The sequence below is a fragment of the Ursus maritimus genome, unplaced genomic scaffold (genome assembly GCF_017311325.1).
Source record: "Ursus maritimus isolate PB19 unplaced genomic scaffold, ASM1731132v1 scaffold_26, whole genome shotgun sequence".
NCBI lineage: Eukaryota > Metazoa > Chordata > Mammalia > Carnivora > Ursidae > Ursus > Ursus maritimus.
In genome coordinates, this window is record NW_024425119.1 from 25,428,811 (window position 1) to 25,456,413 (window position 27,603).

General features: G+C 41.6%; 2 protein-coding genes across 3 annotated transcripts in view; one reads left to right on the plus strand and one right to left on the minus strand.

Annotated features, from left to right (window-relative positions):
* Window positions 1-27,603, plus strand: part of PPFIBP1 (PPFIA binding protein 1) — a 173,729-nt gene that overhangs the window by 51,986 nt on the left and 94,140 nt on the right. Inside the window, exon 3 of the mRNA XM_008712302.2 lies at window positions 9,488-9,569. The gene's annotated coding sequence lies outside the window, so the exon portion shown is untranslated. The remainder of the gene's footprint in view (window positions 1-9,487; window positions 9,570-27,603) is intronic.
* Window positions 23,987-27,406, minus strand: CUNH12orf71 (chromosome unknown C12orf71 homolog). Of its 2 annotated transcripts, none has more exons than XM_008712300.2 (2): window positions 26,656-27,406; window positions 23,987-26,253 (listed from the first exon to the last, which is right to left on the minus strand). In XM_008712300.2, exons 1-2 carry the CDS (start codon window positions 27,298-27,300, stop codon window positions 25,978-25,980), a joined length of 921 nt encoding a protein of 306 aa, XP_008710522.1. In that variant the 5' UTR covers window positions 27,301-27,406; the 3' UTR covers window positions 23,987-25,977. The 2 variants fall into 2 exon arrangements, with proteins under 2 accessions (XP_008710522.1, XP_040498210.1); XM_040642276.1 differs by having other exon boundaries at window positions 23,987-26,256.

Below are 27,603 nucleotides of genomic sequence, written 5' to 3' on the forward strand. Positions count from 1 at the left end.
TCCATATCTTTTATATAGGGATAGAGTATAGAAATTTTGAATTCTGTTGTTTTCGCTTGGAAGTGTTATCAGACTATTTTGTTTCTCCATGGTCTTCGGTATAACAATCTGTATGGTTTCCTAATTTTGTTGCTTTGACATGCCAGGATGAATTAAACCATTCACCATTCCTTTAACAGTAGATATTCAAATATTTCCAGTTAGTTACTGTTATTTAGGATTCTATCATGAACACCTTTTTGTATATTAGTTTTTGCTTTAGGCACATTATTTCCTGCAGATAAATTCATTGGAGGAATTACTAACTCTTACTCTAATAAAGCCTAAATGCTTTCCTAAAAGATTCATATGAAACATAGTGCTGCTAACAATGAAAGACCAGCAATTTCACTTCAACATTGAAACTGTATTAGGGATTTTTGTTTGTTTTGGTATATGTAAAATGGTAATTCAGGGCTGCTAAATATGCATTTTTTGTTACCATTGCAAATACAATGTGTCCCACGTTTTTATTTATTTTTGTTTCTTCTGTGAGATGGGGGTTTGGATTTGTTTTTCTTACAGGTATAAATACTTCAGGGCAGTTGGGTGGTGCAGTTGGTTGAGTGTCTCACTCTTGGTTTCCGCTTCAGTCGTGGTGTCGGGGTGGTGGGATCGAGCCCTGCTTTGGGCTCTGTGCTCAGCTGGGAGTCTGCTTGACATTCTCTCTCTCCCTTTCCCCCTCCCCCTGCTTGCGAGCATACACATGCATACTCCCTCTCTCTCTCAAATAAATCTTTTAAAAAAGTATAAACATTTAAGTTTGTATTTTACATAATACATAATAATCATTTCCTTTATCCAATACGGGGTTTCTGTTAACTTCTCTAATAACAAGATGGCTATAATATTATTTTGCCCATTTGTTGGGTGGGAAACTTAAGTAATTGATCATATAGCCAAAAATTATGGACTCGGAATATTAAAACCCAGGCTTATCTTTCCCATAGTCTATACCCTTAGTCATCATGCTCTGCTCCCTTTGGCAAAATAATCTTTATTATAAAATTATAAAATACAGATAAGCAAAAAGGAAAATAAAACCACATTCATCTGAAATTCCGCCACACAGAGAGTACCACTGCGAACATGTTGGAGTATGATCTCATATCTCAGAGGAGGTCAGGAGACCTGGACAGATCCTGGGAGTGAGAGAGGGGAAAGCGTGTGTATACCTCTTCCTCCATCCCTGTCTAATAAAGATGTGGACTGATAGACTGCTCTCGGCTCAAGGATGAAGAAGAAAGTGTTCAAAACCATAGACTTTTTACCTTATGTATGTATTTACAAAAAAAGGGGCTCAATAAATGGATCATGAATGTCCTTCGGTGTTAGTAACCATTGGTACTCACCTTGGCATCCTTGGTCTGCTTAAGAGTCTGTCTAATGGATGGACCTCAGTGACACTATTGTTAGACATTTAGCTGGTTTTCATTTTTTCCTTATAAATAACATTGTGAAAATTATAAATCATTTGCTCATTTGTGCAGTTATTTACTTTAGCTTAATTAATCTAGAATGCCATGTCAAAGGCTATTAGATTTTTAAGGCTTTTGATGATCAGTGCCCATGCCGTTCTCCCCTCGAAGAAAGCATCTTTCCATTTGGCCTGTTAAAATAAGAAAGAGGGGCAAGGAGTAGACAGAGAGAATTTTTTTTTTTATAATTTCTTATAATTCACTAGCTTAATCCTTAAGAAATAATTCAGTCAACCCACACGTATTTCTTTCTAAAACATATATGATGCAGAGATCATGGTCCTAGTCTGACCGTGAAAATAAATGTATTCTATGTGGGACAGTTTAAGGGGAAGAGTCGCTGCTGTTCTGCTGGGTCAGCAAAGACAGAGTTCATAAAAAGCCAGCCCACTTTCCAGAGCTATGATGAGCTCTGTGGGGCATGTTGGTTCACAGAGTTCAATTACCATGATAAAGTGTTATATACCAATGGACTGAAGTCATTGTTTGTATTCAAACAATTACTATCCAAATTTCACATTAGTTCAGAATGCTTGTGGGATCAGAGTGGTTTGGCTTCATATTTTTTGGGTGATATTTGCAGTAACACATTAGCTAATGATATAGGTGGAAGGACTTGGCTCTACAAGATTTCTTGGGTATGAAAGCCAAGATTTTAAGGCCGGTGCAATTGTTTCTCCTACACTTTCAATAGAGGTAGAACATATTTCAGAGCGATTAGAGAATATTTTTCCCTCTGAGGACATAAACGACTGTAGTCAGCAGTCTCCAATTTCTACAAAAGTATGCCTGTGCTCCAAGAAATGTGTAAATAACAGGAATGCCTACTCTAAAGTTCTTGCCCAAAATTTAATTGAAATCAACTGTTCAAAATATATTCTTAGGTAAACTTTACATTGTAGCTCATAGTATTTGTTTTTAAAGTTTGAGTACATTGTTCTATAAAATTTTCACGATAGCCCATGAGGTGTTTGCCACAAAGGAAATTGGTGTGTTAGGAAACCGAGCCCTCCCTGTTCATTCCCTCACCCCCACCCCACTGTCCCGTGTCGCACGCAACTGTGCATGTTTATTTTTATATAAAACTTTGCAGCAAGCCTTAATCATTTCAATCGATTCAGTCAAACTTCGAAAGAATAACAACTTTGAAATCCCCAAATTGCTTAGGATCTTTGAATTAGAATCTTTCTCTGGGAAATAAAAAATAACTTGCCAGCTTTGGCAAAGAAAGCTGTGCATGAAAACGTTACAGTTAAAAAAAAAAAAAAAGGCAAGCCATTACCAAACACTACAAATATGATGGTGAAGCAACATGTTAATTTAAAGCCATGTGGGCTTTGTTTGATGTAATATGTCAGTAGACATGGCAAATACTAAGATTTCGGAACCTTGAGGGAAATTTGACTACTTTGAATTTGATTTTGGCTTAGAAAATGGGTTCACTGAGGACTTCGGGACATCAGAGATTATAAGATTATCTTTTCGGCTCGTATTTACCTCATGGTGCTTGGTATTGTGACAACACAGTACTCTGTACGCTGAACCCTTTTAAAGCATAAGAGATGAATTCCAAGCCATTTGTCCAACCTCAGATTGGCAAATATACTATAACATGTAATTTCTTCAACTCTCTAACGTCGGTTTTTTTGGCTGAGAGCCTTCACTTTCTTGTACTGCTTAACTTGATCGATCTTTACTTCGATCATTAGCCATAGCTGTGAGCTTTTTTCTGACCATCCCAGAAAGAAATAAGTTTTACGTCTGTTCATACGAGTTACTGGATAGGCAGAACACGAAGCCGTGTTGGAATACAGATGTTTGTGGTTGGCTGGGCCCCACGGAACTCGCCAGACAGCCCACGCTTATCATTTAAATTGCTTCTCAGCTCAACTAGCACTACTTGTCAGGGACCTTGAACCTAAAATTTGAAAATGCCAAGGGTCTGTTTGAAAGAATCCATTCTTTGATAACAAAGTCTTATTGAGAAAGCAAAACATACTTCTGGAATATTTGAACAGTGAAAATCAATATGTGATTAAATGCCCAAATGAATGAATAGGTCGAAACACTAAATCTTGTTGGCGATGAGAGAAGGGGAAGACTCCATAGGGACATAACACGAAAGGTTTAATTATTTGAGCAAGACGTGAGGACTGGATACAAATATGGTTTGGAGCATGGTTAGGCGTCAACCTCACTTACTTGATCGAAACTCCTACACACTCTGTTTCCAGTCAGAGGGAGCCACGGTTTTGGACTTGTGCCTATCTGGTTCCGAAGTGTGTGATGTAAACCTTTATCCCATATGGTTACCCCTCCAACACTATAAACTCAACCACTCTTTCTGCTTCCCCCTTCCTTCAAGGTCCACCTCAGTGATGGCCTCTCTCTCGTCTTTTTAGATCCTGTAATCTATGTCCTGTAGCACTTTCATGTCTTTAATTATACAACTTTATTTAGTCTTTTGTGTACCTCTTTCCCCTGAGGGATTGTGAGGATCCAGTCCTCACAGGAAGTACAAATTATATCCCACAATATGGAGCACAGAAATTTGGCCTATGCGCTGGGTGTGGTGCTGGGAGTAGAAGAGAAAATGGAGTACAGAATGAGTGTGGCTCAGAAGCAGGAGTGGAGGTGATGCGTGAAGGAGAAACAGGCTCTCCTTGTTACATGAAAAACCAAAAATAAAAGGAGGTAAGATTGGGCACCCCTGGGTGGCTCAATCGGTTAAGTGTTTGCCTTCAGCTCAGGTCATGATCTCGGGGTCCTGGGATCCAGTCCCGCATCAGGCTCCCTGCTCAGTGGGGAGTCTGCTTCTTCCTCTCCCTCTGCTGCTCTCTGTCTCTCTGTCAAATAAATAAAATCTCAAAAAAAAAAAAAAAAAAGGAGGTAAGATTGGAAAAGTAGCTAAGGGATAAGATGAGGAAGGCGTTAAATGTCAAAGTCAAAGATTTGGACTTGACTCTGCAGACATTACAAGCTAATGAAAGACTAGATTGACTGAAAAGAAGGTTAAGACCATCTCTATCTAAATGGGAAGTTGGTGATGCGTAACCTAGCAGTATATTTTCCCCTTAGTTTTTTTGGATTATATAAACCTGCCTTTCAATCCAAAAGAGTACTGGGTCACATTTAGGTGACACATTTCCTCCAGACATCCTGGAGAACTTCAGGAAGTGGTGGGGATGATTCAGCAAGGGACGTCTTCCGGAACCATGCAGCGATTGGTATTTGGATAGAGTTATTCTTGCCAGGCTGTGAAGAAGTCTTTCCATAATTTATGTGGATGCTCGCTCAGCCTTTTCCCAGATGGGAACCAGGCAGAGGATAAGACTAGATGGGAACAAATTTGGAAGATTTGGGGTCCCTGGTAAATCTTTATCCTGAAGGCTTTCCGAAGGTCCCAAAGTGGCTTTAACTTACCAAGGGAAAGATAGACATTGGTTAGTTAGTTTGATTCTTTGATTTCTTTGGTAAAAAGTAGAGTATTGTGGACTTTTATGTTCCTCATACCCCAGGGTAAGCTCTAATTTTAGAATCAGAAGAGTCTTGCAAATCTTACGGAAGTCCATTTATATTCTTACTTTAGGTACTTTATCTTAAACTGTGCAGAGGTATACTTTACTGCCTCTACTTAACATTTCTAACCTACAAACCTTTTGAGATTTCGTTTTGTTATCTGTTACTTTTATACAATTAAAAGTATTGTCAGTATAGCACAGAGATTAATAATACCAGCTCTGGACCCAGGTTGCCTGAGTTCTGATCCTGTTTTCCCCACTTAATAGCAGTGTGACCTTGGGCAAATTATTTAACCACTCTGCCTCAGTTTCTTCATCTGTAATATAGGGATAATCATTTACTTTTCTTACTGCATTTTTGCCAGAATTAAATGAATGCGTTGTTCATTTATTAAAAATAGAACCTTTAGAATAGTTTCTGGTATGTAAGTTCCCAATAAATATTATCTATTATTGTATTATAAATGAGTAAGTTAAAGCAGCTGAAGGTTAAGTGACTTAGGTAGTTATCCAACAAGATGACTAAACCAGCATTAGTGTTTATTTCAACATTTAGTCAACTGTGCTATGCTGACAGAGAGACCAGAGGTCAGGAAACTTTTTCTTTTTCTTTTTTTTAAAGATTTTATTTATTCAACAGAGATAGAGACAGCCAGTGAGAGAGGGAACACAAGCAGGGGGAGTGGGAGAGGAAGAAGCAGGCTCATAGCGGAGGAGCCTGATGTGGGGCTCGATCCCAGAACGCCGGGATCACGTCCTGAGCCGAAGGCAGCCGCTTAACCGCTGTGCCACCCAGGCGCCCCAGGAAACTTTTTCTTAAAGGGACTGATCAGTTAATAAATATTTTATACTTTGCAGGACTTAGAGTCTCTTCTGCAGCTACTCAACTCTCATTGTGCCCTGTAAAAGCAGCTATAGATAATATGTAAATGAATAGGAATGGCTGGGTTCCAATAAAACTTTATTTACAAAAACAGGTTGCTGAGGGCATTTGCAACCTCTGCTTCAGATGCTTAAGTTATACCTGAATAGAGACTTTGGATTCCATCTAGTTTTTATGTTTTGTTTTGTTTTTTTTAAGATTTTTTACTTATTCATTAGAGAGAGAGAGTGAGCACGCATGTGGGAGTGCCCCAGCACATGAGCAGAAGGGAGGGGCAAAGGGAGAAGGAGAAGCAGGCTCCTCGCTAAGTAGGGAGCTGGACATGGGGCTTGTCCCGGGACCCCAGGATCATGGCCTGAGCCGAAGGCAGACGCCCAGACTCCCACATGCCCAACCGACTGAGCCACCTAGGTGCCCCTGGATTCAATTTAGAGTATGAAATAGGTATTATTATAATAAACAATAACTTTCCTCCAAATGATTATGTCTGACACGTTATTCTCATTTATGATGGTCATGCTTTAGAAGATCAAAGGGACTTAGAAAATAAACATAGTAATAAATGTGTTTTCCCATCTCAAAGAGACATACAGAAGTCACTTAATGGTTTGGAGGATAAATCTTAGAATTTGAAATCTGATTTGGGCAAGATGCAAAGGGTAGTTTAATTAAATAACACAAATACAGGGGCGCCTGGATGGCTCAGTCGGTTAAGTGTCTGCCTTCAGCTCAGGTCATGATCTCAGGGTCTTGGGATATAGCCCTGAATTGGGGGGGGGGCTGCTCAGCAGGAAGCCTGCTTCTGCTCCCTCTGCTGTTTCCCCTGCTTGCACTCTCTGGCTCTCGCTCTCTGTCTGTCAAATAAATAAATAAATAAAATCTCCAAAAAAAAAGTATAAATACAGACTTTTTTGTTATTAATTTTTGTGTAGGAAAAATGCGTGAGTCAAATATCAGCCTGTTTGTAATTATCCTTGTCATTACACAACAGGTTTTTCTGCTAGGAATGTTGTTTGCATGGGTTTGGATTTTTTTGTGGCTTACTTTTCATTTTAATAAAGTGTTCTTTTTAAATTAAACTTGTCAGCGAACCTTTTTGTGAATGGCTGTGTTGGTTGGTTCGTATTTATAGCTTATGTCTGTTTCTGAGGAAATGACTAAAGTCTCTTGCATTTGATCAGAACTGTATAACAAAGGACATCTTTGACTTACTTAAACAAGGCTCATGCTGGAAACTCAAAAAATCGAATGGTTCATGTTTATAAATGTTTTTATGTATTCAGTCTTGGTTGGGCCAAATAATCAGAGCTCTGTGCTAAGGGAGGGATTGAAAATACTCGGTGCTTCTCAATTGAATGGATTCCTCTGGAGCAAGTTCAGGCAGCACTTTCTTACAAATCTTTAACATTTGTTTTTTGCACATGCTTAGAATTGGGTTTTATGGAATATAGGTATATATTTTTTCTTCTCTTTAAAACATTCCAGTGATTTTCTCCGTCCTCATTTGTATCCTATAGGCCCTGACCTGTGTGACATCTAAACCTTGCACATATAATTTCCAGCAAGGAGGCTGATGGGGATTGGGAAGGGGGCTGGGGATGTAATTGACTCACAGAAACGTGTGGTGTCTTGCTCCTTATCTATATGTATCTATGTATCTATATGTAATTTACAAGAGATAAGACCTCTTGCAGAGGTCCCTCTTTTCCCACCTCTGGAGTATCATCAGGCTCTCCCCATCTTAGTCTTGTCCCCTCCCTGTTGGTCCTTTCCTGCTGGCAGTGTTGGTGTCCTTCTTTCTGCTGTTAGCTCCAGGGCAGGAGATGAAGGCACAGGCTAGGCTCCCACCTACTCAGACCCGTTTGACCTATGCTCTGGGACCCCCGCTAGATCACATTCCCCCACAAAGGCCCTGCTAGAAATGGTGGTTGGATTTCGTTGTGATTATTGTTCTGAATCAGTTATGTTATAAACTCATTGGAATTTCTGTGCTGTTAATGTAATCGTTAATTTCAACCCTTTAATGAGCGCTCAAGGAAACCACCTCTCCAGCCAAATCTTGGATCCAAGTCTAACACGGACAAGAGTGAAATTGCTGTGCTGACTGTCCCGCATCATTCACTCCTGCCTCCGTTCTCAGAAGCACCTATGGAATAGGGTTCCTACACACTCGCTTTGAAAGCTGTTGATGAATATAACTGTTTATTTTTGGAGCACACGCTAGTCTTAAAATTGGGCTTGCTTAAAGTTCACCCGGCTTGGTGTGTCTGTATAGGTTATATATGAAGCCAACTGTAGGGACGACCGAGTGGACAGCTGCTTACCTGAGTTGAGAGATTTAAGACATTCTACCCCCCATAATGCCTGAAATTCCATTGTCAGTAACGCATTTTATTTCTGTGTTAAGCACCTGCCTCTTTTTAAGCTCTTTTTCAAATGAAAATGTCCTCAGGAAAGATTTCCATGAAGCCGGTTGAACCTTAGAGCTGATCCTATTGCTTCCTTACTTAATTAAACATCTGGGGTTCACTGACTCCTCAAAAGGGTAGACAAAAGAAGGAAGGAGCCATGCTGCTACGTCATAATTTTCTCTGGGACTGGCTCTGACCATATATACCTTTGATAGCCACATGTGAGGTAACATCTCTAGTATTTAACTTGGAGATACTTTGCTTTCTTATTTAGATGGAGGTAGTTATGAGGTTTTTGAATAATGAGCACCTCAAAAGGAACTTCTATTCCTAAATGTTCCTTTACTACCCAAATATATTTTATTACTGTAATGGTGAGGATATACATGCCCATACATATAGTTCTGGGATTTTTTTTCTGAGTATATGTAATTTACAAGAGATAAGGAAATCAATCAAGCCTAGTCGCAAGTCTAGAAACACAGGGTATATATGTTTCTACCGTATTGTCTGCATATTGATATTTTTTATTGATTTCCCCTCAACAAATATTCGTAGGATGCCTAACATTCGCAGGTACTTTGTGCTATAAAAAGGAATGATGGTGGTTTTCTCCTGAAATTGAGGCTTCAAGGAATATTTGAGGTTGTCCAGAAACTGGAAACTAAGGAAGAAAGAGAAGAAGGGAGTGCTGGGGGAAGGGGAGAGGAGAAGAAGGGGGAAGAAGGAAAGAAAGATAACTAGAAGGAAGTTAGTTAAATCTGTTGGTGCTTAACAAATTTTCTTTTTATTCTTTTTATTTTTTTATTTCTTTTTAATTCTTAAAGATTTTATTCATTTGAGAGAGGAGAGAGAGAGAGAGAAAGCGCCCGCACAAGCAGGGGGAGCGGCAGGCAGAGGGAGGGGGAGAGGCAGACTCCCCACTGAGCAGAGCGCCCGATTCAGGGCTCGATCCCAACCTGAGCCCAAGGTAGATGCTTAACCAACTGGGCCACCCAGGTGCCCCACATTTTCTTGTTTTTAATTACATGTGTTACCTCGTTTGATGTTCTTTGTTGCTTATAGAATAATTTATCGTCTATAGGATTTATTTTTTTTCTGGTGTGCTCTAATTTGAAGTTAGTTTTAATTAATCTTCTTTATATTTCTTTTCAGTATAAAAGAACTTTATGGGCCAGTACGTGGAAGGTTTGGAGAGCTGAAGAAAAAAATCAGCATTAGACTTGGTTTTTAAAATGTGAGTAAACTTTCTCCTCTCCATGGTTTGTTTCTGACATCTTTAAAGCCTGCAGTTACCTTTCTGTATATTCAATGTGTAAATTTTTTCCCAATAGTAAAGTTACGTGACTGTGGTGGTCCACTCATTAAGTCTATGAGAATTGATGACCCCCCCGCCCCGAAAAGTCTTTCAGTTCTCGAAGTACTATGACTAACACAGGTGACTGTAGAATTTAGACGGGTTGTGGTAGTCAGTGAGCAAATCTATTTGGCATCGAGAAGGAAAACACAGAGCTGGTAGCACATGAAAAGCACCGCCCTCGTCTCAAATCCTTTATTGCTCTTTGTCCCACAGACCGTTTCAGTGCCACATCAAAGTCAGAATTGGGTCAACCCATTAATGACCCTATGGGCTTAGAAAAATGAGATGTTTTCGCATAAGCTCATTTACTCCCTTCCTCTTGCTACTCTTGTCCAGTAATAATAACACTTAACTATTTACTGAGCACCTGCTAAGTGACAAGTACTTACTCATTCGTGTCAATCAGTATTTATTCAACAAATACCTTTTCTGAGCGTTTGCAACGGTGCCAGGCACTGCTCTGACGCCTTGTATTATTGTCATGGCAACCTTGCAAGGTAGGAATTAATATTTCAGGGACCTATGTGAGGATATTGAGGTTCAGAGAAAGGTAGGGAATGTGCTGACGGTCACACAACTGGTAAGCAGCAAAACCTAGAGTGTGAGACCATGGCACTGCCTTTTTCTGATTGGCCATATCCTAAGTGGTGTTTAAAATGCTCTTCCTGGCCCTGCTTTTGGTAGGAGACTGGAACCTTCTGAGTTGTATTCTTAATAGGAATAGGATCGTAATCTTTCTAAACCTTGGCTGTAGTCACAACAAGGAAGGAAATTAGAGAAACATCCTCCCACATTTGAGAGGTAGCTTTGGCGCTTGGATGGGGAGTTAAGAGATAAAATGTCCAGTCCCAGCCCTTCCATGGATTTCCTGTGTGTCCTTGAGATAATTTAACATCCATGGGAAACAATTACTTTTACTTATGCCAGCTGAGGAGAGCAGACCAGGTGTTCTCCAAGGTCTCTTTCAGTAGGCTTTTTATGGAAATACGGAGGAAAGTGCACAAATCATAAGTGGATGGCTTGATGGAATAATTGTCACAAAGTGGGCACACCTCTGTAACAACACCGAGATTCATGGAAAATTGCCAGCACCCCAGAACCCGCCTCTTCTAAGGCCCCTGTGAATTACCGATCGATTAGTTTTGCCTGTTTAAGAAATTCTTGTGAATAGACATGTACTATATATTCTTTTGTGTCTGGCTTATTTTTCGTATTTGTGAAATTTATCTATAATATTTATAGTTGTTTTTTCCCATTCTCCTTGCTGTCACAATATTCAGTTATAGATCTGTTTTACAGTTGCTGGACATTTCTGTAGTTATCCAGTTTGGATGAATAACAGATAGTGCTTCAGTGAGTATTTTTGTGCCTGTCTTTTGGTGATGATTGTATTTTGTTTGTTCAGGGACTACTCGGTAATTTAGATCCTGCAGATCTGGGGAGGGATGTTGGACTAAGTATATGTCTTTGAAAGCAGACACGTTGATTTTAGGTGATTTGTCTGCCTCAGCCGGACGGTCTGAGCATGCTAGTCAGGAACAGATGAAGATGTGTTTGCAGATTGCCCTCGAGGGTGTGGCCAGGTGGAACCTTCTCTGCTGTGTGTGTGGTGTGGGAAGGCTTGCTCCCCGAGGAGCAAGGGCTCAGGCTGGATACAGGAAGGGGTTACAGAGAGGAAGAGACACTAAATCCAGAAGAGAGAGACGTCTGTGCTACCCTAGAAATCATTAGGATATCTCGCCAGCCAGATCAAGAGCCGGGAAAACTGACAATCCAGGGGAATTCATCTCCTCTCTGCTGTGAGACCTAAAGAGTTTGAGGAGATGAAAAAAGAACTAAATATTGATCTAGGCAGGCAGGCTGAATCTCAGAAGGAGCTCTCAAAGCATTTTCTGAACGAATTTATTCTGATTGTGTCAAATTCCTTTTTAAGTCTAATTTTCTCTTAAGGAAGCTTGGAAAAACCAGTCCCTAATGTATGAATCTTGAGCCAAGATGGACTTAATCAGTAGAATGACCAAACTGGGGGAAAAATGTATTTTCAAACAAATATGGGGTGTGGGCCTGGGGGCCCTGCTGTGTGACCATTCTGGGTTGAGGTCACAGCTCCACCACCTTCTTTCCCCACGATCTCTCCGGATTAGCTTCTCATCTGTAAAACAGGGATATTCATGTGCCGACCTGATAGGTTTGCTGGGACAGTTGGCTGCAGTAGTATCAGCAGTGTGCTTTTGGGTGAGTTGCATTCACACTAAAAATAAATGGTCATTATTCTTACTATTTTTCTGAAGCTTATTATGGTGGATGTTGCCTGTTTGACTTTGTATCTGATACTTTATAGGAGTTCTCAGGTAGTTTTTTTTTTAAATATAAGACTAGTTTCTTTTTTAAGTATGGTGAAAACTAGTAAATTTTTTCCTACTTGCCTCGCCTTAAACTGAAATCAGAGGGAAGATGAAAGCAAGCATTTGTCCATGTGTTTTTGGCTGGTCCCTCCCCAGGGTGAGTCAGTGAAGACACTCTTGGTTGTTGGAACTGCTTTACTCGGTTAGTTCAAGAAGAGGCCGGTGGAGCTCAGAGTCGGGAAGTCATAATTTTGTTTGAGAAGAATTGACTCAGTTCTTTCCAGGCTTTTTGCAAACAAGTGTCCTTATTTACTGGGGGGCTTTGGTGGGAGGCTCTGTGGGTGATTTACTTATTTTTTTAAGATTTTATTTATTTTATTTAAGAGAGAGAGAGAGATTGGGAGAACAACTGGGAGGAGGAGCAGAGGGAGAAGCAGACTCCCTGGGGAGCAAGGAGCCTGAGGCAGGACTCGATCCCAACCTGAGCCAAGGTAGACACTTGACCGACTGAGCCACCCAGGTGCCCTCTGTGGGTGATTTACGACACACCACCACACCCAGTATAGGGACCCATCCTAACTGGTGGGGTTGGTGAATCTTTTCACCTGTTAGTGATTCTGAGCTAGCAATTAGGGCATGTGGTGTAGATTAAGCTTGATTTTGCCCTCAGTGAGATTATGATCAAACAAGTGAAAAATCTAGTGTTCTGAAAAGAAAACTTTTAGAGTGACTTGAGCATAGAGAACATTTTACCCAAGACTCTGAAATTCTAGTTCTGACTTTTCTCCTAACTATGGTACTTCTGCAATGTCATTTACCCTGGGCCTTAGTTTCTTCATCTACAAAATCAGGAGGCTAATTTATATTGGCATTTTGAGGCAGAGCAGGGTTCTGTGAATTCTGTAAATGTAATACCTAGTTTTGGGTGTGTTTGCATTTTTCTTAAATGCTAGATTCTTTCACATGTTCATTCCAAGCCAGAAGTTCCTATGACTGCAGATTTTGGTACTTAGGAAAGTGGGTGAAGGAGTGGTTTCAAGCTAGGACTTAAGTTCACAAAATAGTTAATGTCCAGAGCAAATAAAAAATTAAACGACTTGAGTGTTGTGACTGATTTTAGGCTGTATGAGTGTATCTAGATTTATTTTCACACCAACGTTTGCTTTAATGAGCTCTAATTCACCTGCTCTGTTCATTAAAGGGTGTGTATATTTATATATAAGCTACATAAATAAACGTATTTAAATAAATGGCATAGCTGGATTGCGAAAGCTGTGTTTGGCCTTCTCTCCTATCTCTGTTTAAATTCTCACTTCCCACATGACACAGTTGGGAGTGTCCTACCCCCCCCCCCAAACCTGGATTTGTTTTGTTGTTCCAGACATCAAAGCAAACATTAATTTAAAAACATTTGATAATTGTCATAGGAATGACATTGAATTAATAAAATAAGAATAAATACCGAATCGTGTTATTACTTAATTATAACCTCTAAGTTCTGACCTGTACCCTCTTATACCCATGGGTATCTACATGAAGCTGATGCAGGAGGACATATAGGGGAGAATTAAACTAAAAACTTTGGTATGTTTGTACTTCCAGTCACTGAGATGTTCTGGCAACTGGCAAACAGAAGAAATAGCATTTGCCCCAGAGCACAGGCGACACCCTTGTCTCTCCATTGTGTTCATGGTTCTGGAGATCAGGGGTGGTGGTGGCGAAAGCTGTCTGGTCCTACCGCTTTGGAGGCTGAGTGGACCAGGCACAAGAATGAGGTGGGGCCTCTGGTCTGGCTTTGTTGCTGCCTTGTCTTCTTCAGGCTGAGGAAGGCCGTGGGACGATGCAGATCATTAGTCAGGCCTGCTTACATAAAAAGTCCACCTTGTCATGTAGTGTTGTTTTTTTGTGTTTTTAGATTTTATGTGAGAGAGAAGGAGAGAGAGAGAGAATGAGCATGAACAGAGGGGAGTGATAGAGGGAGAGGGAGAAAGAGCAAGGAGCCCGATACAGGACTTGATCCCAGGACCCTGAGATCATGACCTGAGCTGAAGGCAGACGTTTAACCCACTGAGCCACCCAGGCGCCCCTCCTGTAGTGGTTTTGAGCAGACGTTTTGTAGCCACTGAGATAATGGTGTCCCAGAGAAAAGCAACCCCCATAGCTCAGCTCCTTTGTGGCTTCTTTGTCCATAGCCTGGTAAGCTTTTACACTTGAGTTATCATATGGGGGTTGAAGTTTTCTATCTCCGGATTGCCTTTTGTGGACCAAACATTCCCTACTCTTAATTCCTACTACAAATTCTCAAAGTGCTGCTGGGGGTTGGTGATCTTACTTGGAATCGTGTAGCATAGGTGTTTTGTCTTGAGCTTTATTGGTTCATTATGACTTGAGGCAATACGTAAATGAGTTTCTTTCCCTTATGAAACTTACAAAAGATTTCTATTTCCCTTCCCCCCCCCCCCCCCCCCCCCCAGTAATCTCTTCCTCTTCTACCAAGTATCGAGGATCTCTTTTACAATCAAAGGGAGGTGTGGTTGGGCTCTTAGAACTCTGCCTTTAGGCAGATGCTTCCTTTGTGTGTGGGGGTGTGGATGGAGTTTGAGGGCTGCTTGCAGCTATTTGCTCCACTGGGCCAAAGCCGTAGTGGTCTTTTTATTCTCAGTTGCTTTGTTTTCTCCCCACCCCTTAGGAAACTGGCAGCCAATGACTTTGATTTTTTTTCCTCCTTGATACAGATATGCAAAGGTATAACTGTAAACAGGAAATGTTTACACATTTAGCAAATAAATAATCAAAATATGTGGAGGGTGGGTGTGCACGCATGCCCTTGGCTCTCTAACTGGACAGGTGGTGTGTTTTTCTTTCAAGCGCTATGCATGTATGTATTTAATTAGAAGCACATAGCACTTCTGATGGTACCTAGGTGTATAGTCTCAGCAGTTTTTTAAGAAGGAAGAGGGTCCAGGGGAACTTTGACTCTCATGTAGTCAATCTATGGGTTAATATTATGGCATTTTTTTGAAAAGGATGGTTCTGGCACCAGAATTTCAATCAGCCAAGGCTCTCCATGGCTTAGGGAGCAAGGATGTGGGAGAAAGAATTTCAGCAGTTCTTAAATCTATTATTTAGCCATAGCTTAAGGTTTTGTGCATCATAATCAAAGAAGTGAGGCTGTGTCCCCAGGGTGTGTTCTGTGTTCCTTGGATACCAAGATGCTGCCCTCTGCTTGACAAGTCACAGCCCAGAGCTTGTTCAATCAAGAGGAGACTTCAATTAGGGGTGCGGTAATTGACAGCCGTTGTAGCAGGACCCATTAGTCTTTAGGCAAAAAATAAAACATGCTATCTCTTGAGAAATTATGGTAGCTTTCAGAGCCCGAGATAGCCTCGACAACTTCTATGACCATTACCTTGAACTGAGGTATGAGGAATGAGTCGTCTCGCCAACGACTAACTCGTCAGTCCCACGCATTAATTATATTTGTCTTCTGTGTTTTAGTTTGTATTTCAAAACACAGATTGTCACTGTACCATCAGCTTTTCCTATTTTTATGTTTGTTTTTACTTTATTCCCTACCTTTGAGGTAGTAGTTCTGAGCTTGGTTTTAGATACATAAGCTATTTGATACTGTGATATTAAGAGATTTTAGAAGAAAAGGTCATCAGCTGTCTTTCTGGGCTATTCTGGGCATTTTGTACTATATTTATTTTGGGTCCAGCTTTTCCTGCCCTTGATTTCTGATTAGCTGTTCCTCCTCCTTGCCTTGGCCTCTCATCTTGCTTGGAAGCTTTTCAATAGGTCTGAACTTGGATGACTGTTTTGTTTAACAAATAAACATGATGTCAACCTTGGGAGAGAGGGAGACACAGGATGGAACTCTCCATAAATGCTTCTGGTTTTAATGCATGGAATTTCTGGAGCTGGGACGCCAGCTTCCAATACACCGGTGTCCGGAAGTTGTTTCCTGCTTGAGGGGATTAGCTTTTAGAAAGGGAAATGTGAATCCTGGGGCATTCGCAGAAGTTTCAGATCATTTGTGGATTTATAGTGTCTTGCAATTTGTAAATTTTTAGCAATTAATAAATGGATTATTTGCTTAGAGAAGGGGGCTTTTTTTGATTCTTCAGAGTCAGAACAGGTTCTGAGTGAGGTCTGGCACGCAACACCCCTTTCTGAAGCCTTGCACCCAGATGGAGACTCCTTTGTTGTTAGGAGAGTGAAAAAAAAAAAGAAGCATCAAGCAGGAAATAAATGGCCTTTGAGGAGTAGCAAATCTTCAAATGTAAGACTTCTCCCAACAGAAAATAGTGACACCTCAAACACCTGTTTACGTTGACCCACAGCACCCCCTGGCCTGTTGACCCTTTCTCTGGCCTTCGCTTGTTAGCCAGCCAGCAGAGCAGCAGACTCACACCTCTGCGAGTCTGTGTCTGAATGATTCTGGAGGGACGGAAAGTACCACGAATTCTACCAGAGTGTTGTAGGATTCAGAAAGCGGTTTCTGTTTCCTCCCTTTGTGGCCCTCCTGAATCCTCAGAAGGTGCAGCTGAAAAAAATCCTTGTGTTTTGTATGGTTGTTTGTACTCTTTACCTGATAGAATACAGCCGATTCTTGTCGTAGTTCCATTCTCTAAAGTCATCGCAAATACTGAATTAGTGAATACTGAACCGTGGGCCCTAGGGCATATGTAAGCTTAGGTTCCTGTGAGCCCCTGTCACAACATTCTCTCAGTTGGTCAGTATATAGCCTTGTTCCTTTTTTGTTGTTGTTTTAAAAATTGTATTTATTTATTTATTTGAGAGAGAGAGAGAACATGAGAGCGCACGAGATCATGAGCGGGGCGGAGGTGTAGAGGGAGAAACAGACTTCCCACTGAGCAGGGAGCTCGATGGGGGACTTGATCCCAGGACCCCAGGATCACGACGGGAGCTGAAGGCAGATGCTTAACCGACTGAGCCACCCAGGCACCCTCAATAGCCTTGTTTCTGTTTGAAGGCATCTTATTTAATATTGTTGATTCATTAGCATTGAACTCACAGTCAACAGCGCTGTAAGCCATGCCTGAACAGAACTTATTGCACATGTCCATTTTTCTCCGCAAGGCACATCACAACCCTCTTGCACTTAGGAACGCTAGATAGCCCTTCGGCCCTCTGCCCTAGAAACACGTGTTTGTAGTATGAACGCTGATCAGAAACACGAAGGAGGTGTCGCCTTGTTCTGCCTTAGCTGGGACTCTGCTCGCGGGCCGCTCAAATGTTTTGCTGCTCTGTGCGTGCCTGAATGTCCGTCGAAAACACCGCTTGTATTGATTTGGGGGTTACAAATGAATTTTGGTGAGTGGGCACATCCACAAATATCTGTTGTGCAACATCAGGAAAGTGATCTCAGTTATTGTGGCAGGAACCCTTTTCAGTCCAGCGCTGTAGTTCGTGTACCAAACCAATCATTTAAGGTAAAAAATGAGTGACATGTTGGTGTTGTGACCATTATCTAGAACACATTTTTAAACAGCCTCGTGTAGGATGAAGACCGTTACAGACAGCTTGCCCAGTCATCATTCCTGTTGTTGAACAAATGACAACACCTCCGGCAGGCTTTGAACACCTAGAGGAAAGGAACAATGTCTTGTGTAGCCCTGTGTCCTTGGCATGAAAGGTGATAATGGCCAGCACATAGTGGAACCCCAGAGAGGGAATGGCTCCTAAAATGAATGAACGAATGAATGAATGAATGAATGAAAGAGCAAGAAGTTCTGCTTGGTAATACCTGATGGACTGCTTCAGGGCACCCAAGGAGTCTGGTGCTTCTCTTCAGCTTAGACAGTTTCCTGTCTCCTGCATTTATTAAATTAACTCCTTTAACGCTTACTAACTGTCAGAGAGAGTAGTGTCCAGGAGCTGGTGTAGCACTGAGGGTGTTGCAGCATTGAGGCCTGAGAGAGGAACAGGAAGACCACCAACTATACTGAGAAAACTCCTTCAGGGCTAAAACTGCATTTTAGTCCTTCTTCCATCTCACCATGGAGCCCGGCTGGTTGTTTCTTTCTTTTCTTTTTTGCTCTTACTCCCGCTGCCAACTTCTCTCCACTTCAGTCCCACTGCCACACTGCTGTGATTAGAAACCTTTCTAGAACATGGATTCAATCATCTCAATAGCTTCCTTCGCAGTTCCATTCTCCCTAGAAGATACAGTTCAAAACTCCTTTGTGATCTGGCTTCCATCTGGGTACTTCCGATTTCTGTCTCTTACCACCCTGTGCTCCAGCAAAAGTGCACTTTGCCCTGTTTGCCACCCATGCCTGCTAGGACTTTTGGCTTCCACATAGGCTGTTCCCTTTGCCAGTGTTGTCTGCTCCTTCTCCCAGGTCGTCCCCTTTGCTGTGTCTGGCAAGAGGCCTGTCCCCCCGACAAGTAGGAGTCCTTCAAGGGCAGGGCCTATCTAATCATCTTGGTGCACAGCCTCTGGTATGTTGTGTTCAGTAAATGTATTTGGGTGAATGAAGCTAAACATTGTCTGGAGGATTAGAGAATATGAAGGCTTTAAAAAAAAATCTTTTTAAGTAAAAAAAAAAAAAAAGAAAGAGGGTAGAATATCAGAATACCAGTTTCTACTCAGACAAATAGAAAGAGGTGACCATTCTTTTGTTCACTAGCTTTGTTGTACCAAACTGAGCTTTTCTACTCAGGAAACATCTACAGGACGCCACGCTCCCTGGCCCTCAGTATAAATATCCAGGGGCTAGACTTAATTAAAGTAGAAGCTAGTTAAATTTTATATGTGAGGAAATGACATGCAATTTCAGATATTATCTGTTTCAATTATTTCCTGCAGATTAACCATTCATTTCACCAAATATTTATCATGGAGATACTATGTCCAAGAAACTGGGCCAGGGGCTTTGGAGCATGGAAAGATAAGATAAGCAGAACACAGGGCCTTTTGTCTAGTGGGAGAGAAAGACATGGCAGCACATTTCTGTAAAACAGGATAAAACGTACGCTTATTACAGGGACTGCTATGGTAGCCCAAAGAAAGGTGAGATTATTTCTAGCCTGCTCACTGCTGTAGAAGAGCTTGAATTTAACAGGAACCTTAAAAGGGTGCATTTAGGAGCAAGTAGGTAGCAGGGCAGACTGACATGGTTTGGGCAGTTGCAAAGAGAGGGGACAGTATAAGCGAGGCACCGAGGCAGAAAAGCACAGGGAATAAATACCTCAAGGAGCATGAGAGGCAAGCGCAGAGCATTATAAAATAAGACTGGAAAAGTACGTTGGGATCTGATTTTAGAGATTTAATGACAGTTTACTTGGACTTCATTCTGTAGGCATAAGGCGCTGTGGCAGATTTTTAACAGGAAGATTTTAAAAAGGAACTATGTGACAGCACCTAGCAGCAGCTCAGATTTGTAAGCCCATACTGTGTGCCAGGCGCTTTTTCTAAATCCTCACCACAACACTTTGTGGTTAGTACTGCGAGGATCATATTTTATAGATAAAATGGAAAGCCCAGAGAGGTTAAGTAACTTCCCAGCATCCACAGCAAATTAGAGGTAGACCTGGGACTTGGAGCCAGAAAGTTTTATTTGAGGGTTTCAGGTCTTGAACCTGGGATTGAAGAGTGGGATTCAAGGAGTCTCTGAACTTTCTGAATTATTCGCAAAGTGTTAATATATGTGAATGTGTAAATTTGTTTAAGAAAAAAAATCTATAGCTTTAAGAGGAATACACCAAAAAATGTTAATAAGGACTCTAGAAGCACCCTGTTTTGCTCTCACAAGTTCCCCAGTATATTCAGTGCATTATATGGTGACTGTATGCTTATGCTGCTTCTTAGATTTGAGAAAGCAAAACACTCTCGCACTGCTGAAAATAAAAGGAGATGTTGAAAACAATCTGCAAGAATTAGCACTATAAAGTGGCAGGCTATTCCTTGATTTGTGAAAAACAGAAAATGTCCAAGGTGGTCTTTTTTGAAGGTAAACATGAGCAATCCAGGCCTTGGAACTTGTGATAACTTGAACGAGAAGAGAGCCCAGCTCTCCGTTGGGCAAAAATTATTCTTTTAAATCTCAGCAAAAGCTAAATAAACTCCTGAAATCTGAAAGTTTTTGATAAATGCCTGCATGCTAGTCTGCTTTCAACTGGATCAACTTTTTACAGTTAGAGGGACTTGTGGGATGAATATTTATTAACCCATGAGACGGAAAATTCCTTGCAGCCCGTGGTGAATCCAAAGGCAGGTGCCAGTGTGAATGAATGAATCCAGATTAGAGAATTGCCTAGCCTAGATCATTGGAGAAATCAATACCTAAGTTTCGTTTAAAGATTTAAGCTTTAAATATGTACATCTTTAAGATACTGTTATCACACAAGTATAGCAAATATATTATTTTCATAGCCGAGTTCTGGATTCCCTGCTTCCTGGAGTTTTTCTTAATATTTTTCCCATCTTTGTTTCTCATTTTCTATTTTATATTTTTTTCCTCGTCCATTTGAAAGTAAGTTACTGATACAGTGGTGGGTCACTCAATTTCTAAGAACCAAGGGCATTCTTTTACATAGCCATAATATTCTTATTACACACAATAAAATGATCTAAGATACGGTCCGTATTTGGATTTGTCCACCTATTTAAAAATGTTTTTTATCATAGTTTTGAGAATTTGATCAACAATTCAGTGAAGGATTATGAATAGCAATTGGTCATCATGGCTCTTTGGTCTCCGTTGTGAATTGTCTGGTCTCCGTGACTTTTTTGTTTTCTCTTATTTGGTATTTCATGATGTTAACATGTTTGAAAAGTCTCAGGTGATTGTCTAGAAGAGTGTCATATAGTCTGGATTCATCGGATGGTTGGATTCCTCCCGAGTAGATTCGGGGTAAACACAGGGTGCTAGCAACAATACAGTGCTTCTCTTCAGAAGGTACGCGATGTTGGTTAGGCTGGATTGAATCATTTGGTTAAACTGGCGTTCACCACTTCGCTCCATTGTAAATGTACCTGAACCCCTTGATAACTAATACGTAGTCTGCCGGGTAGTTCTTGGAGATCATGTGCATGTCTTGTTCCCTAACAGCCATTCACCCAATGGCTTTAGCATTTAATTTTTTTTAAGTTGTTATTTAAATTCTAATTAACATATAGGGTGATATTAGTTTCAGGGGTACAATGTAGTGAACTCAGCGCTTCCATGATTCTTATGTGCATCTGTTATGGTGGTGGTTGTGATAGGGTACTAATTGAATTTGTGGTCACTTTACTGGAGAAAAATTCTCCTTTTTATCCCCCATGCCTGTTTGGGGGAAAATCTAGGCCCCAAAGACAGAGGACAGTGGAGTTGATAGAAGGGAAACATAAAAACAACTCTCCAAGCCTGTATTAATGATGAATATGTCCGGTGTTTTCCTTTGTGAGTGGCTGCTCGGGAAAGTTCTGTGAGGAGAGGAAGGTCTGTTTAGTGTGGGGGATTTGCACTTAAAATAATCTTTATTGATACAGAAGAGGACAAATGAAGTTAAATTGCCATTCTGATGTCCTTCTAGGCCAAGAGAAATCAGTAATAATGAGGTGAATTTTCATGACACAGCCACAATCTGAATAGATGTTTATTGTGTGCCCTCCCATTTGAAAATGCCTCCGAAATCTTTCTTTGGGAAGCATATTAGATTGAAATCAGAGGGCATCAAAACTGTGGAATTCCTTTGAAAGGTGGAATAGTAAACAAATTGTTTAGTAGGGGGATTTCTTGGTCTAGGTTTATAATCCTTTTGGGAATTTATCTTAAGGCCTTTGTACCCACCCGACTCCTGACTGGCTCGCTCAGTGATTCCTGTTATCTGATGAGGATCTTATTTCACTTTTGAAAGCAGGGTGTTGTTCTCTTTGTTGGGGGTTGAGGGGGTAGCGGGGAAAACTTGATTCCAGGCGATGCAATATAAAGCCTCCTCATCCATCTTGAAATTAGAGTCCACTGCATGCAGTAGACCTTCTTCCACTTGCAACTCATCATGAAAAGACTGATTTTTGAAGCAGTTAGCTATCCCTCCTGCCGAAACAAAACCGTTCTTAACTTTGGGGTAAAAACCCTACCAGGCAGTCTTAGGAATTCATTTATAATTTGTTTCATTTTTCCTTTCATTGTTTGATAAGAGGATTTTGGACACAGTTTTTGTGACCAGGTAGACCTAGACCTCTGTGTCCTCTGGAGCCATGAACTTTCACATGATGTTAAGTCTGAAGAAAATGATTTTGCCTTTGTTTTGCTGGTATGGTGCATGCACTTTTTTCTGTCATTGGGATCCTGCTGAGTAAGAAATTGACACGGGGCGAGCTGTAAAATTTACACTAGTCTATCCGATTCTGTGTGTGAAGAAAGCTGAGTATGTTTGCTTGATAAATTTTCACTGTATTCTGGCTCATTATGATGTTACAGATTCTAGAATATGAATATTTAAGGTAATACTTCTCTAGTTCAAGTAGCTGAGCTTTATGGGTTTCGAGGTCGAGCAATTCACTTGAAGGAATGGTTTTAGTTTTGGGATAATGGGAACCCCAAAACATTGGGTAATTTAATTAGCATGTGTCTGTCAAGTGCAATCATTCGATGCTTAAGGTTACAGCAAAAACAGGATCTTTCAGTGACCACTTCCATTTTGCTCTTGGTCCTTTCAATGTATAGTGCGCCGCCTCCGGCCCCGGCCCCATGTATGTGACAAAAAGTGGAGAACCTGGTCATAGTTTAGCACGTAGCTGATAGCTTCATAGCATAATTGACACAATGATGAGTGAGGAGGTATTGAAATATTTCCTATTTTTAAGCACTTCGACTTGCTTTCTGAGATGTAGCATGATAACCCCAAAGAATATTTAAAATTCTAATTCTTTACAGAGAATATTTGTTGTAAAGGCTTTATAAAATACGTTGTTTGAATTCTAGAGGTAAACCTCATACCTGTTAAGCAGGTTTATATAACACTGAAAAATAAGCACAAATATGTAAGAAATCTTGCTAATGGACAGGGCTTCTTATTCACCATGGGCGGTCTTTTGAGGTAGCTCATTTTGGTTGAGTTTTTCTTAGAGCTGGACTTAATTACTAGAGAAAGAGTTAAAATAACCGAGCTCTGGTTACTAGTGCCATGAAGGTAGGAGATGTCATCTTTTAGACATAGCATACATCTAGTCTAAAGCAACATTAAGGCTCCATGTATATTTGTTGAATTAACATTTCAAAGTAGTCTCTAACTACTCCTGGTGTTAGGTTTCTCAGTCTGTGGGTCACCACCTCTCTTGACCTCATGGATTTCTGTTTTCTTCCTGCCTCCCCCTTTTACACTCCCATGCCTGCTCTTAACTCTGTCCGCCCTAACTTTTAACTTAAAGAATGGTGACTCTAAGCTGTTGTATTTCACTTTTTAAAAAATCGTATAGGAAAAAGTTGAAAGAGATAAGATATAGTCAAATCATTTTAAAAATTATATAGAGACAGACCACTCCATACCAGACATTGTGTTAGGATCCTGCCATAAAAAGGCACTAAGAAGTTAGTCTGTAGGTAAAATAGTTACGTAAAGAGAGCTGAAGAGTACAAGTCACAGGGTGAGGGTGGCAGGATGGGGACTGGGGGATGGCTTAAGGAAGGACGTGGTCAACGTAAGCCGGAAGGATCGTTCTTGGCCTCATAGTAACTCAAGAGTGGAGTCTTTAAGGACAAATTCCCCAGGCAGTGGGGGGGACTTGAAAAAGCAGTGCGGGGGGGGGGGTGCCTGGGTGGTTCAGTCATTAAGCGTCTGCCTTTGGCTCAGGGCATGGTCCCAGGGTCCTGGGATCAAGCCCCACATCAGGCTCCTCCACTGGGAGCCTGCTTCTTCCTCTCCCACTCCCCCTGCTTGTGTTCCCTCTCTCGCTGGCTGTCTCTCTCTCTGTCAAATAAATAAATAAAATCTTTAAAAAAAAAAAAATAAAAAATAAAAAAAAATAAAAAAAAAAGAAAAGAAAAGAAAAAGCAGTGGGGGGAATTCTCCAGGAATGGAGAAAGTAATCCCTGTGTTTTGTGTGTTGGCCCTTACGAGAAGCACGAGTGTCCTGTTGGGGAATGTGGTAAGTATAGATTAAAAGAAGATCTGGAAAGGGCGAGGCTTTGTGAATGATACTGGATGTGGTGGATATGCCGCAGTCGGGGAAGGAGGTGCCTAGGTTGGATCTGGAAGGAAGGGACCAAAACTCATGAACAGGTGCGGTAATGGGACTCAACATCTTGGTGAAGTCAAAGGGCAAGTGGCGGTGGAAGAGAGCGTTCAGGGGAGCCAATCAAATGCGAAGATGTTCTCAGAGAGTTGGATAAAGTGAGGAGTGCCTGTAAAGAAGCTCAGGACATGACCATGAGCATATATTGCTAAGAAGGCCCTGTTGTTTGATTTCTTCCCTCCCATCATACTATCCTTCCTTGGGCAATATCATCCCCACCGTCTCTCACACATAACCAGTCAGAACTGCACACGTGAACACCACATCGATTTATCCAGCAGCTTCAAGTCCTCCACCTTAAACTAACCACATTTGTAACTCAAGCAACCTCAGACATGAAACTTTTAAAAATCTGCCTCCTCGTGTTGATTTTTAGTGCTCAGTGTGCACCTCACACAGACTGTTATGACCTGTAACCTGTTCTAGTCGTATGTTTACATGGCTTTACGTCTTGACTAATGAGCCACCTGAGCCCCAGGGATTGAATTTGTTTTTGTAAGTTAGAAAAGTACTTGGCACTTCTTGTGCTAAATATTTGTGGAAGGAAGAGAAGAAGGAAGGAGGAAAGGGAATTGAAAGTAGGGAAAGGGAGGAATTTGAGGCCGAAGAATCCTATGCTTTAAGCGCATGAGCTCTGCGGGTCATAGGCTGGTAGCAAAAGCTGAAGAAGGAGGGCTCTCGCATAAGCCTGTGCGTGTTTAAGGAAGACGGCAATGGTCGTGGGGGCAGGCCAAAGGGTGAGAGGTGAGTACAACTTAAAGAAGTTGAAATTTAGGGGAGAGTTTATTGCCGTTTGTAAAGGAATTTCAGAAGACACAGTGGGGAATGGACTGGGAGAGGACTGGCTTGAGTCAAGATCTGCAGAAACCCATAACTTTGGGTAAATATTGCTTCTGTGTGGGAAATATTTCAATGAGAATTACTCTGAAGCTGTCACTCTGGGATGTCCCTTGGATTGAGTGTTCTGGGGAGATCCTCTGGAGAATGAACAGCAGCAGCAACAATGAAATCGTCATTAATTATATCATTCGTTCTCGCAACAACCCTGTGAGGTTCGTAGTATTAGCCTCCCCATCTTCTGAACAAGGAGGGTTAGACTTTGAGTGGTTAAGTCGCATTCCCAATCCTCACATTCCTCCCAAGTGAGCCACTTATTCTAGCCAAGGCAGCATACACTAGAACCAGTCAGGTCCCCTGGGAAGATCAGATCCGCCGTCTGAACGGCTGAAACACTGCCCACTGAAATCCGCTTCCTGAGTGATTCAGTGTCCTCTGCCACTGGTTCGAGCCCTGGAAGTTCAACCAAAACCACACTACCATCTTAGGACTCTGATGGGTTATACTCCTGCCTTCTGAAAATGGGCATTTGGGTTAATATTAAAATAAGTGAAAACACATAAAAATAGAGTAAAATACAGTAAGAAGGGAAGAGGAGGAGGGAAAGATAATAAGGAGTGAGGGAGGATAAAGGGAGGAGTGAGGAAGGATAATACTACTTAAAATTCACAAAGAATATTTGTCAGTCTTCTAGACAACATACAGATTCTCAGCCTGAGTCAAGATGGTGGGCTGGAAGAGGAAGACATGAATAATAAGAGTATGTGTTATATTTATTAGAAAACAATTAACTCATGGGGATTGTAGAATAGGGGCTATGAAAAGGTTAAAAAATCTGGCTATAGAGGATGTCCTATTCGAGGAAGTCTTGAGGTTGGATTCTCTTGCTTCTGTGAGAGAGTCTTCTCTTTTGTGCCGGCTGATTGAGGCTCTCAGTGGCCTCGGGGTGTAGTCTCCTGAGGAGTGAGGAGAGGACTTGCTGCCTTAGCCAGCGGAAGACCCACCTGAAGTTCACACAGGAGAGGGCCTGTGTTCTAGAATGAGTGTCCTCCTCCTGTGGCTGACCCAGTGAGACTGAGGAGGTCTCTACAGTGCTTGTCCTTTGGCTGCCAGTTGTCTGGCTTATCATCTGCTGAGAAAATGAAGGAGTTAAATACGTATAACCTGGACAGCAGTGGGGCCCATATTTACCCACTTATGGAATTCAAATCCTTTTATCCAAAATAATCCAACTGTAAATGTGAAATTTTAATACTTAAACACACATGGGGCGGGGGTTCATAACTGTTAGTCTTTTCTTAACTTCCGTACCCTCTTTTCTCCTTCAGTGCTCCTCAGTATTTTCCCTTCGACTCTACCCTGACCCCTTTCCTTGCTGTTAGCCTCCTGCCTCCAACCACTGGCCATGTTAGACACTGAGGGAGGCTGGCCTTGCTTCAGAGCAGATGGTAATGCTCCATGCATTTCGAACTGCCCCCCCCCCCAACCAGGTTCCATCCCCCTTTTGCCTGTGAGGCATCCCTCTGCTCACCTCAGCAAGTTCATGTTCCCGAAGTCTTGGAGGAATCTGTGGAAACTGGATGATCCCTTCATGTTGGCGGGTGTGGGGCAAGTCCTGACAAGTATCATGTTCTTGATGACTGACCTGAGCTATGTCTGAAGGGGAGCTGCTGAACAACTGGAAAACTTCCTCCTTAGCAGATCCAAGGAGTGCAGAGTCATCTTCTTCGTCATCTTTCTGATTTTCTAGAAATTTCTCAAGCTTTTGAACAAGACTGTCCAATTTGCTGAGAGTCAGTTGTGTGTTCTCGTCGGGGTACTTGTCTATCCACTGATTGCTTCCATTTATGTCCCAACTAGCCATGGAGTCTGACTTGTTAGAGCCCACATCAACATCCCAGGCCAGGGTGATGCTAAGTTTGCAAAACTGCTTTGGGTCGCCCCGAATTTGGTCTCGTCTCCTCAGGAGTCTGCCTGTACTTTCAGTCCTCCACGTCCCTTGGATGGGAGGGACAAGGACTGCAGGACCCTTGGAAGACATGTCTTCACAGGAGATGGTGTTCTCATAGGAGAATGTGTCTTCACAGGGGAAGTAACCCACAGAGAGGCTCAGGTTTGATTGAGAGCTGCTGTCTGTGGTGTCCGATCTGTCACTGCTACAGGGTGAGTCTGCCATGGAGTTCAGGGACTCACATCTCAGGTCTCCCTCACTCAGGAATCTTCAAAAGAAAGAAAAAATAGGTGGGATTGGGGAGAAGAGGGAAGTCATGGTACTTAAGCAATAAAATTATCCATTCCTTTTTTCTGTTTGTAACTATGCCATTCCAGTAGTTCATCCTACTTTTGTATTCTTTAATGAAGGGCAAAAAAGGCCACCCCCTCCCTTGAAAAAATGTCTTTCTTTGTATGGCAGCCTCTCCACTAATCCTCTCCACCTGCTACCGCTCATCATCTGTCTTGCTGCAGTTGAAACAACTTG